Source organism: Kryptolebias marmoratus, linkage group LG12 (genome assembly GCF_001649575.2).
Source record: "Kryptolebias marmoratus isolate JLee-2015 linkage group LG12, ASM164957v2, whole genome shotgun sequence".
In the NCBI taxonomy this organism is placed as follows: Eukaryota; Metazoa; Chordata; class Actinopteri; order Cyprinodontiformes; family Rivulidae; genus Kryptolebias; species Kryptolebias marmoratus.
Window position 1 is genome coordinate 14,781,135 of NC_051441.1, and position 11,854 is coordinate 14,792,988.

Below are 11,854 nucleotides of genomic sequence, written 5' to 3' on the forward strand. Positions count from 1 at the left end.
ATATATTCAGAAATCTTATTAAAAGAAATTTAAATATTACCATTTACATATAGCTGGATGTGATCACTGAAGAGGGTGCTAAAGGTTTCATTTAAAACTGTGGTTTGAAACTGACACTGATATGTTCCTTCATCCTCAAAGCTGATTTGAGGAATATAAAAAGTAGCAGAGTTGCTGATTGGGTTCAGACTTTGACTAAATGAGCCTGGAGTCCTCTTAAAAATGAATGTTCCTCCTGCTTGTCCTTCAGTGACTAAACAGGTGACGCTGACATTCTGACGCCAGGAAATCGCACCAGTTGGATTTATGGTCAAGCGAGGTTTTAGTAGATCTGTTGAAAAACAATACAGCATAAAGTTGCATATTTATCACATTTATCCTAGATAATATAAATCAAATGTTTGTGTACATTTACGAATGACAACATGACAGAAATATTGTTTAATTTAAGATAATTTATGTCAGAGCCATGTCTCAATTAAATGTTTCAATATTTTAAAAAATTGTCAAATTTCAGTCCTCTCAGATTAGACACCAGTTCTTTACATCACATCAGCAACATCCTTGTTTACAAAGTGATATAATATTAGACATTCAAATTTGGAGGCTTAATGATAGCTTCAATACACTGTTATCAGTTGGATTTATGGTCAAGCGAGGTTTTAGTAGATCTGTTGAAGAACAATACAACATCAAATGCCAAGTCATAGACATGCAAGCCCCACGTCAGGTCCAAACAAGAGAATTAAATAACAAGTTCAAACAACCTATCTGATCAAATATTTAATTTTGTTACTATGTCATAATAAATGATTTCCATAAGTTATGAATGCTTCTTATATGATGTGTTTCTGAAGTGCAACTGAACTTGAAAAAGGAGTGTTGATGTTGTATTTTACAGTAAATGTTATCCCGGTACCATACTGAAACAATGCCTATAAAATAAACTGCATTTTTTAGGACTACTGTTTCTTGAGAATTGAAACATTCTTGGGTCTTGCCTGCCTTCCTAGTGGCCCTAAGCAGCTGCTTTGTTGTGCCTATGCTTTGGGCTGGCTGTTCTCTCAATTAGTATTGCTGAATTACCAACATATTTATAAGAAAAAAAGGATTCTTACCTGAACAGATGACACCAGCATCCTGACTATGGTTACATTTGTGATTCCCAAACCCGCTGTGTGAACACTCAGACAAAAGTCTTTCCCTTCCATTACAGACCACATCATCAAGCCAGATTTGATCTATTCCTTCTCCAAAGTGAGAAACATCCAGTGCTGTACCACAGCCTAGATGTCTACAGACCACTCTTGCATCATTTATGTCCCAGCTGGTGTTGCAAACTGTTCCCCAGGTTCCATTGTAATGGATTTCAACTCTTCCAGAACACCAATCTGGCCCAACTAATCTGATCTGTCCAGCTAGAAACATAAAACATAACTTATTGTATTTCTCAATTATAAACATTTCTCAGCATCATGCCAGTAATCTTTCAAGAAAAGCTTTGTTTGGACAGCCTTATGTGTTGATTTTAAACCAAGACTATACTCATAGATTCTTACCTGAACAGATGACACCAGCATCCTGACTGTGAGTACAGTTGTGTGTGAAAAACCCTCTGTGTGAACATTGAGTCAGAGATGTTTCATCTCCTCTACAGGCCACATCGTCAAGCAAAATTTTATCATTTCCTTTTCCAAAGTAGGCTGAGCGAGGTGCCCCCAGAGCTGTACCACAGCCCAGCTGGCTGCAGACCACCTGAGCATCATTCAAGTCCCAGCCATCATCACACACTGTTCCCCATGAATTACTGTAGAAGATTTCAACTCGTCCTGAGCACCGAGACGGCCCAACTAATCTGAGCTGATAACCTATCAGACGGATAAGATAAAGCATAGAAATTAGTGACCCATAGGTATCCAAAATACATATATCATCATCATTAAAAAGATTTAATATTCAAACATATTTAATCTAAGAAAAACTACTATAAATTATGAATTAATTGCACAAATTCTGGAAAAAAATTGTCAGACTCGGTGGAGATGGAGACGAACCCAGAGTGCAGACTCATTCTTAAAAACAATACTAATTTATTAAATAAAGAAAATAAGCAAAAACAAAAGCTGATATGGCAGCAACTAAAACTTAACAAAAATCCAAAACATGGCAGTGCAAGGCAACAAGGAAACATAACACAGAGCAAACAACAAACAATGAACCGACAGGGTGTGGGAAAAGTGACCGGGTTTTTGAACACCAAGGGTGACGAGGTAAGTGGAAACAGGTGAGTGGGGATAATGACTGACAGGTGGAGATGGGCGTGGCAAGGAGGGCAAAAGAGTGACAGAGGAGGAGTGAATACTGACAGCAACACAAACAGGAAAAACCAAACTGAAACAATAACACAAAACAACAGCAAGATAAAAAAGATAACAAACTAAAAACACCAAAACCCAAATCTTCACAAAAGTAAGAAGGAGAATTCTTACCTGAACAAGAAACACCAGCTCTGCTGCTTCCACTGTAGGACACAGACTTGTAGTGACATTCTTGTAGAGAAATTTCACTTCCTAAACAGCCCCCATAATCAAGCTGAAAATCTGAGTTAAAATAATAATAATAAGAATAATAAGAAGAATAAGAATAAGAATAAGAATAAGAATAAGAAGTAGGTGTAGCTGATGATGAATCACAGCCTAACTGTCTGCAGGCCACCTTAGCAGCATTTATGTCCCAGTAGTTATATAAGATTAATTTCCAGTTACGATTGTGATAGATTTCAATTGTTCCAGAGCATGCCGACCCAGAGACTCTGATCTGATGACCTGGAGTTACATGAGACAACACATACAAGAAGTGAGTTTTTTCAAATAACTCTGTGACTATTGCAGCACAGCTGCCCTCACATCATCATTATCACAAGAATAAACTGCCTTTTACCAAAAAATATGTGCTTTTCTTTCTTTCTGTTAAAAATAACAGAATTAACTTGTCAAAGAGTAACATTTCAGGACAGATTATGGAAATGTTTTTTTTCAGAAAAATACAATCTTACTTGAACAAATGACACCAACATCCTCAACGTGGTCACAGTCGTGTGTTCCAAACCCGCTGTTCGAACACTGTGCCAGAGAAGTTTCACTTCCTGAACAACCCACCTCATCAAGCCAGATTTGTCCAGAACCTTCCCCAAATTTGGCACTTGAATTCAACGGTGGACCACAGTCCAACTGTTTGCAGACGACCTCAGCATCATTTGTGTCCCAGCCATCATCACACACTGTTCCCCAGACCCCACTGTGGTAAAATTCGACTCTTCCAGAGCATGAATCATCTGACCCTGCTAACCTAATCAAATTATCTAAAAACAGAAAACAAAAAAAGAAACATTTTTTTTCAATAAACGTGTTTTAGTCAAAGAAAAAGTAATTGTATGCATCACACAGACAAGAGGACTGACCTTCTGCAGCCGATGAGGACAAGAGGAAACAAACTGTTTTAAAGGAGAAAAAATAAATATGATTATCTGAGCAGAAACACAGTGAAGAATTACGTGTTGACAAGTTTGTAAACATTTGAAAATGAATTTGTAGAAGAACAGAGACAGAGAACTTAATACTGCTGGAATATATGAGGTGTAAATTTTTTAAAGACTCTGTTTTTGATTTTTTAAAAACCATGATGTAGCAACCAATTCTGTGCACGCGCACTATAAAATGTGTGTCCATAAAAGCCACACAACAATAGACCCATTATTTCCTGTTTTTCAGCATCTGTGTTACCTTATAACCAACCAGCTCCCATTAAACTTTGGTCATGTGCTGAAATGGTTAATAACTGCGAGTAAACTGTAAAATGTTTTAACAAAAATTAGTTTTGGGAGAATCTGTAGCCAAGCTAAGCCTGCTCTTTCTCTGTTTTTTGATATGTCCTTAATGTGGACTTAATGTCCACTTAGTGGCCTAATGTGAGTTTTACAGTGTTTATGTTGAGAAGTGTGGAGGTGAAAAATATAGAAACAGGAAAAAAAACTATCCTGAGTTGTGTAGCCAAGGCTTCAGAGACAGAGACAGAACATGCTGCTCAAACATGTTTCTCTATAGTACCTAGATTACATATATTCTGCCTAAAGAGACTTGTAAACTAAAACCAAACAAGAAATATTTTTCATGCGCTGTGAGCTGTAACGCATTAAAAGCATAACTATTTTTGTTTTCATGTAACTTTACTATGAACACAGTTGCGAATATTATATTTCATTTGTGATGACACACATTTCCTAAAGTTTAACTCACTGAAATTGTAAAAACTTTGAACACACCCACACTAAATAGACCTTTTGTTCACAAACCACCTTGTTCTGATTCAGTTCCACAATTTTACAATGTTGGTAAAAAATGAGCAACCTTATCGATTTTAACTTGCCTTGCCATAATCATAATAAATTAATAATAGCACCAAGCTTGATCAAACCCTGAGTACTGCCTCAATGAAACAATCATCCCCACCCCCCAAAAACAAAACATTTTGAACAAATGCAACTTTATCAAACAGTATTCAGCTTTAATTTCATGAATTAACAAAAATCCCAAACGTAAAATCTGTCATACACATTTTTATTGTCAGGTCTTGATGTTTTTGTTAAAAATATAAAAAATAAATATCTCATCCACAATTTACTGTGTAATATTTTGACATGTAGACAGAAATGACACATTTTGCTCACCTGTAATCAGTCCAAGTAGAGGATTTAACATCCTGTTGATTCTGCAGATATTTAATCTCAGTAGATTTATTACAGATGCAACAAAACAGAGAAGTTATTAGATTTGGTTCCTATGGGATTGTGTTCAGAGTGGTGCAGACTCTCATATATATATTACCATCATGGATATGTAGTCAAATTTGGTGGATTTTTCCAATCACATTTCCCTGGTAAATTTTTTGTGTCTATGCTGTGTATTTTGTATATTTTATTTTCGGTTGTTTTTCTTTGGCAGTGACAGAAATTTAAATAAGAAATGCAAACACCTACCCTATTAAACGGAAGAAGATTCTGACTCAATTAAAAAATCTACAGTGCTCAATAGCTTTATTACAGGAGACACACCTAACTGAGAATGAACACAAAAAGCTGAAAAGGGAGTGGGTTGGTCAGGCATTTTATGCTTCATTTGGTAAAAGGAGGGGGGTAGCAATTTTAATCAAAAAAGGGATATTACTTGAAGTTGAGAAAGAGATCAAGGATAAAGAAGGAAGATATGTAATGATAGTAGGACGAATCGGTGATATGACAATTTCAGTAATAAATGTATACTTCCCAAATGAGGAGAAAGACAGTTTCTTGAAAGAAATAGTCGATATAATGACTAATGATGCAAATGGAATGATATTGATGGGGGGAGACTTTAATACGGTTCAAAATAATATTCTAGATAGATACCCTTCTGATTACGGGCCACCGACAACAAAATCTAGAATGCTGAATAATATTACTAAAGAGCTTGGTCTTGTTGATGTGTGGAGAAATGCCAACCCCCAAAAAAGAGACTACACTTTTTACTCAAACCCACACAAAAGCTACTCTCGAATAGATTATCTATACATATCTCAGCCACATATACATAAGGTATCAAAATGTAACATAGAAAATATAACCATAAGTGACCATGCACCTATAAGGCTAACTTTAAATATAAATAAGGAACCCTGTTTCAGATATTGGAGAATGAATGTTTCAATTATGTCTAATGAAAATATGGTCAAAGAGATCAAGGAGTCACTTAGGGAATACTTTGAAATAAATGATAATGGGGAAGTTTCACCAACAATACTATGGGAAGGAGGGAAAGCAGTGATAAGAGGGAAAATAATAGAAATATCATCCAGAATGAAAAAAGCCAGAATGAAAGAACAAAAGGAGTTGGAAAATAAGATCAAAGAATTGGAAAGGGAGCACAAACTAGGGAATAAAAACATAATGGGAGAGCTTAAAAATGCAAAAGATAAGCTAGAGGAGATACTAACTGTTAAAGCAGAAGGTTCTCTACGCTTTACAAATCAAAGATATTACGAGATGGGCAACAGGGCGAGTCGCCTCTTGGCATTTCAACTTAGGAAAGCTCAAGTAAATAGGCACGTCCCCAAGATAAAACACCCATCAACTATGCAGACTAAAACACAACCCAAAGAAATAGCTGAAGCATTTGCAGACTATTATAAGAAACTATATGATGATTCAGACAGAGATACTCAGGATGATGAAACATCCTCTTTTCTCAAAAAAATTAATCTCCCAACTTTATCAGAAGAAGAGTCGATAGAAATGACCCGACCTATAACTTCACAGGAAATTCTGAATGTTATTAAAAAACTCAAAAACAATAAATCCCCGGGGACAGACGGACTGCCAGGGGAGTTTTACAAGACATTTAAAGAAGAACTAACGCCAGTATTATGTAGGGTGTTTAACTATGCACTAAGGACAGGTGACCCCCCTAAAACATGGTCTGATGCCATTATATCTGTAATCTATAAAGAGGGTAAAGACCCAACTATGTGCGAAGGATATAGACCCGTGAGTTTATTATGCAATGACTTAAAAATACTAACAAGTATAATGGCAGAAAGAATGCAAAAACATATAGCGAAATTGATCAACCCAGACCAAACGGGATTTATCCCAGGCAGGCAGGGAGCAAACAACATTAGAAGGACACTAAACGTGATGTCGTATACAAAATCTAAATTACAACCCTCCCTCTTGATTGGTTTGGATGCCCAAAAGGCTTTTGACAAGGTAAAATTGAGTTTTCTATACCAGACATTACTAAGATTTGGATTTTCACAACAATTTGTTGAATGGGTGAAAATAATTTATAAAAATCCAAAATCCCGAATTCGAATTAATGGATATTGTTCAGAATTTTTTGATCTTAAGAAAGGAGTCAGACAGGGGGACTGCCAGAGTCCTCTACTATTTGCGGTTAATATTGAACCAATGGCAGAAGCAATAAGACAGAATAAACAAATTCAGGGAATAAAAGATGAGGGAGGGGTGGAACATAAAATATCACTGTTTGCCGATGATCTATTAGTATTCTTAACAGAACCACTCCAATCAGTGCCAGCTCTATTAGAATACCTTAAAGAGTATGGGAATATGTCTGGATATAAGATTAATGAAAGTAAGTCGGTAGCAATGATGCTATCAGGTGAATGCCCAACGCAGCTAAAAGAAAAAGTAAAGTTCAAATGGACCAATAAAGGATTTAGATACTTGGGTATAATTATTACACCTCAAACTTCACAATTATTCAAAGCAAATTATGAGAAGCTGAAGAAGGAAATTATAAAAGATCTGGAAAGATGGGAGATCCTACCACTAACCCTCGGGGGGAGAATGGAAACAATCAGAATGAATATCTTACCAAGACTATTGTTCGTATTCCAATCACTCCCAGTTTCCATCCCCAACTCCTTTTTCAAAGAGATGGATAAAAGAATATCAAGGTTTGTATGGCAAAATAAAAAAGTAAGAATTAAACTTAAAATACTTCAGTCCTCAAAGAGTAAGGGAGGGTTGGGTTTGCCTGATTTAAAAAACTATTATTGGGCTGCTCATTTGAGAGCCATAGCTCTATGGTTAGCAAAGGATCATGAGGCAATATGGGTAGATATGGAGCAGAGAGCCTGCCCAAACCTGTCCCTAGATACACTGCCCTTTACAACAAAGACGATTCAAAGAAATCTCAAAATTAAAAACCATTGGGTTAAGGAAACAATTAATATTTGGTCAAGAATAAAAAAGAAATTTAATTTTCCTGACTCTATATCAAAAATTTTAAAAATAGCCAAGATTCCAGATTTTATCCCAGCTTCTATGGATACAGGGTTTGAGAGATGGACAAAGGGAGGACTGGTATTTATAGCACAGCTCTTTAAAGGGCCAACAATGAAATCTTTTGAACAAATTCAAAAGGAATTTAATCTACAAAAAACTAATTTTTATAGATTTCTACAACTTAGACATTATATCCAGAATCATAGTGACTGGCAGAAATTCTCAGCAGACATGACTAAAACGGAAGAAATCCTATTATCAACAGCAAAAGGTGAATCAAAAAAAGGACTCATCTCAAAAATATACAAAAGCCTGCAATATGAATCCAATGTTAACAATAAAGAAATTAAGGAGAAATGGGAATTGGAGGCTAATATAATAATAGCAGATGAGGATTGGGAAGAAACATTTAGCTCTGGACACAAACTAACTAACAGTCCGACATGGAGGGAGTTTGATTGGAAGGTTAAGATGCGTTTCTTTAACTCTCCAATCATCACATCTAAATACTGTAAAACATCCCAGCTTTGTTGGAGAAATTGTGGAAATGTGGGGGATTTTACTCATATATTCTGGGATTGCCCGAAGATGGTCGAGTTTTGGAAAAATGTCCAAATAGATATAAAGAGTATTTTGGGCATTCAATTAGATCTGGATATATCCGTCTATATTCTAGGAATAATACCCTCTGACATGATTAACAAAGATAATAAATACCTGATCAGAGTTCTGCTTCTGATTGCAAAAAAGTGCATAACATGTAGTTGGTTAAGGCCACAACCTCCCAATATTGCACAGTGGCGAGATAGGATTAAAAAAGTCTATATAATGGAAAAAATAACATCAAGACTACAACTTAAGATGGGGACCTTTGAAACAAGATGGAGACCTATAACTAAATACATAATGTAACCTTGACACCTCTATTTTTTATTTTTTTATTTTTTTATTTTTTTTTATTTTTTTTTTGTGTACTTTTCAAATTTAGTTTGTATTATTCATCACTATTATGTACTCTCATCACTTGAGTTGGTATTCTCTGTATGTCTATTGTGTGTATATGTTGATGTAAAACAGTTATTGAAAATAAAAAGTTCAAAAAAAAAAAAAGAAATGCAAACACCTGAATATGTCACTATACTCTGACATTTGCATAAATGTGTCTTTCTTTATTTAAAATAAAGTTATTTTGAGAAGCGTACAAGACATATCAGCAGTTGGACAGTAGAGCTGAATTGGTACCTGAGACGTGTGCAGAGATTATTCATAATTAGGCATTTACAGTGCAATGTGTAAAAATATGAAAAAATAAGTTTTCTATGTTTAATTCAGTATTTTATTACTTCACTAAATGAATATTGTTTCAACCAAGGATGAGTCAGTAATTTGTTTTGCAGCTGATCCATATCATACCTGAGCAAATTGACATATTTAAACCACAGAGTTATTAATGGTAACTCTAACCAAACAGCAATGTGCCCCTAATTACATCACTATGGGTTTTTAAAGCTGCACTAGGATTTTACTCAAATCAGCAGGGAACACAGATCCATGAATGTTTCTGCCAGTTTTGGACGAATGCTTTTAAACCCTTGCAGTTTTCTTATTTCGTCCTCAAAATCTAGATTTTAACACAATTTTGTCTTGTTGGTCTGCACACAAAAGAACATTCGCTCCAACACACATCCAAAGTCTGTACTAAACATGCTTTGAATTTAATGTGTTGACATCTGCTTAGGATCTACAGGGATCTGGGGGGTTATCAGTCAGAAATGATCAAGACTAAAAGTATAGTAATTTGCAAGGGAAATCACAAGGTACCAAGTTCAAACATGAACAAAGATGTGGCTGTTTCTAATTCAATAGTGTCAGTGTAGACAAACTACAGTAAAGCATCACTGCTTTGCAAATTCAGTGGAAGTGTTTCATTGATTTGCAGTTGGTTGTTAGATCTTCCGTGAATAGCTTTAAATAAGGAAATGAGCCTAAACATTAACATTAACACTTAAATGTCAACAATATTTGAAAGTTTAAAAATACTTTTAAAAGACAGCAGCGTTTCTGGATGGTGTTCACATGTGGCTCCTTCTTTACTTGATAGAGCTTTAACTTGTGGATGGTACAGCGAGCTGTTTCCAGACGATGGTTTGTGGACGTGTTGCTGAACCCACGCAGTGATGTCCAGAACAGAATCAGAAATTGTATTTGTAGTATTATATTGGCTTTATCATTTGTCAAATTGATGGTAACTATGATCACAATGAAATGACACTTGCAGCCATTTCCTCCAATATTGTGGTTATGACTGGATGATGGTTTCGTAAAAAGGACAGCAGATTTGTCACAAGTAACATAAATGTCAGTCTGTTAATCAGTGAGGCTTTCACTTCCAGGTTTAAAGAACTCTTTGCAAAATTGTGTTTATATCACCCTCTGGGGATTGCTAACCCTTCAAGACAAATCATTCAGATAATTACAATAAACCACTTTCAGGAGCACAACAACCATGTTTTTTTCCACAAGGAAGGAAGGCTAACTGTCTGTCAGTAAAGTCCTTCTGACAGGGCTGCTGCATGATGAGCCTTTTAGTTTTGTTACAGTTTTANTCACAGAATATTAGCAATAGCAAAAGTACTATTATAGTAGAAATGAAAATATGGTAAATATATGGTAAAAAGTATATAATAAACAGATAAATCTATAAATCTAAAAATCACTTTTTGTCCCACAAAAGATTTCACACACCACACCAAATAACATCCACCAGTTTCTAAATAATAAATGAACATCTTTTTTTTTTATTTACACACCAGTCACCATTAACTTCCTTTAACCAAGTTGTGACTTCTGATGATTATGATGGGTATCAAAGTCACAAGTGAAAGTACTAGAAGTAACCAGAAAGAAAAACAATAACTTCATCAAAACAAAATTAACAGAAGCACAAGAAATTACACTGTCCAAACCCCCTTGAAATGGAAAGGTTAAACCAGATACTCTCAGCACTCTCCTACATTTCCCTTTGTAAGACTTGACCAAAATCTTTGAAACAGCACCAGGATGATATTAAAGGAGATGAGAGAAATTTGGTCTTAAAAGGGATTCTGCTCTGATTCTTCAAACACAGATCACTCTGACTGCTGTCTACTGCAGGGATAATAAAGGACATTAATCAGTACTTTACACACAATTACCTGAAGAAAAAGAAAAGGCTTTTTTAGGTGATTGTGTAAGGCTATTCTGAAAACTTGGACATAAGTACAATAGGTTACAAATTCAGTTCATTTTTATGCACCTGCAGTGTTGACATGTTTATTTAGGAGACTTGTTGCAGCAATGGTGAAATCTAGTTCAGGATATTTAAACTCATATCTCTGTTTGAGACAAAACAGTTCCTTAAAAAAGGATTTTGGTATCTATGGCATCACTAATACAATATTTCTTGCAGATCCAGTGGATTTAGTTATTTAAAACATTTGGGATGTACAGAAAAGGTTTAAATATCTCATGTGCTCATTTCCTTAAATATCAGAAAAATAAATTGTGACCTTATCACTTAGAGGAGAGGTAAAAGTTTGATTTGACAATGTTAATTGATATTTACACTGAAAATCTCCCACATGCTTAGAGGTGGCTTCGAGAATCCTGAATGTAGTAGAGTTGGTACTTGACGTCTGGTTCTTACTGAACAAATCTGAGGTCTTCTGCAGAATGAACAGTCCACCTAAAGGTACGGTTGAGATGGAACAAGTGATGGAAACAAGGTGACCGAAGGCAACTCCACCAACAGGATCCATGGTGATGTTGGGTTTTGGAAGACTCACTGAAAACAACACAATTGTTATTTTTTATGTAATATTGAAATAAACCTTTGTCATATTTAGTTACCCTACAAACGTAAGTGAAATTTTACCAGTTAGCTGGAGCTGGATTTGGTCACTATAAAAGTAAAGTGTTCTCCAATTATTTGTTATTTGAAATCGACACTGGTACAATCCCTCATCCTCAAAG

At 35.4% G+C, this 11,854-nt stretch overlaps 1 protein-coding gene across 1 annotated transcript; it reads right to left on the bottom strand.

Moving 5' to 3' along the window:
- Nucleotides 1-1,018: 1,018 nt before the first annotated feature.
- On the bottom strand, nucleotides 1,019-4,757 carry LOC112450006 (deleted in malignant brain tumors 1 protein-like). Its single transcript, XM_025003106.2, has 5 exons — nucleotides 4,727-4,757; nucleotides 2,490-2,825; nucleotides 1,560-1,868; nucleotides 1,119-1,418; nucleotides 1,019-1,077 (listed from the first exon to the last, which is right to left on the bottom strand). Exons 1-5 carry the CDS (start codon nucleotides 4,755-4,757, stop codon nucleotides 1,019-1,021), a joined length of 1,035 nt encoding a protein of 344 aa, XP_024858874.2.
- Between the last annotated feature and the right edge of the window lie 7,097 nt (nucleotides 4,758-11,854).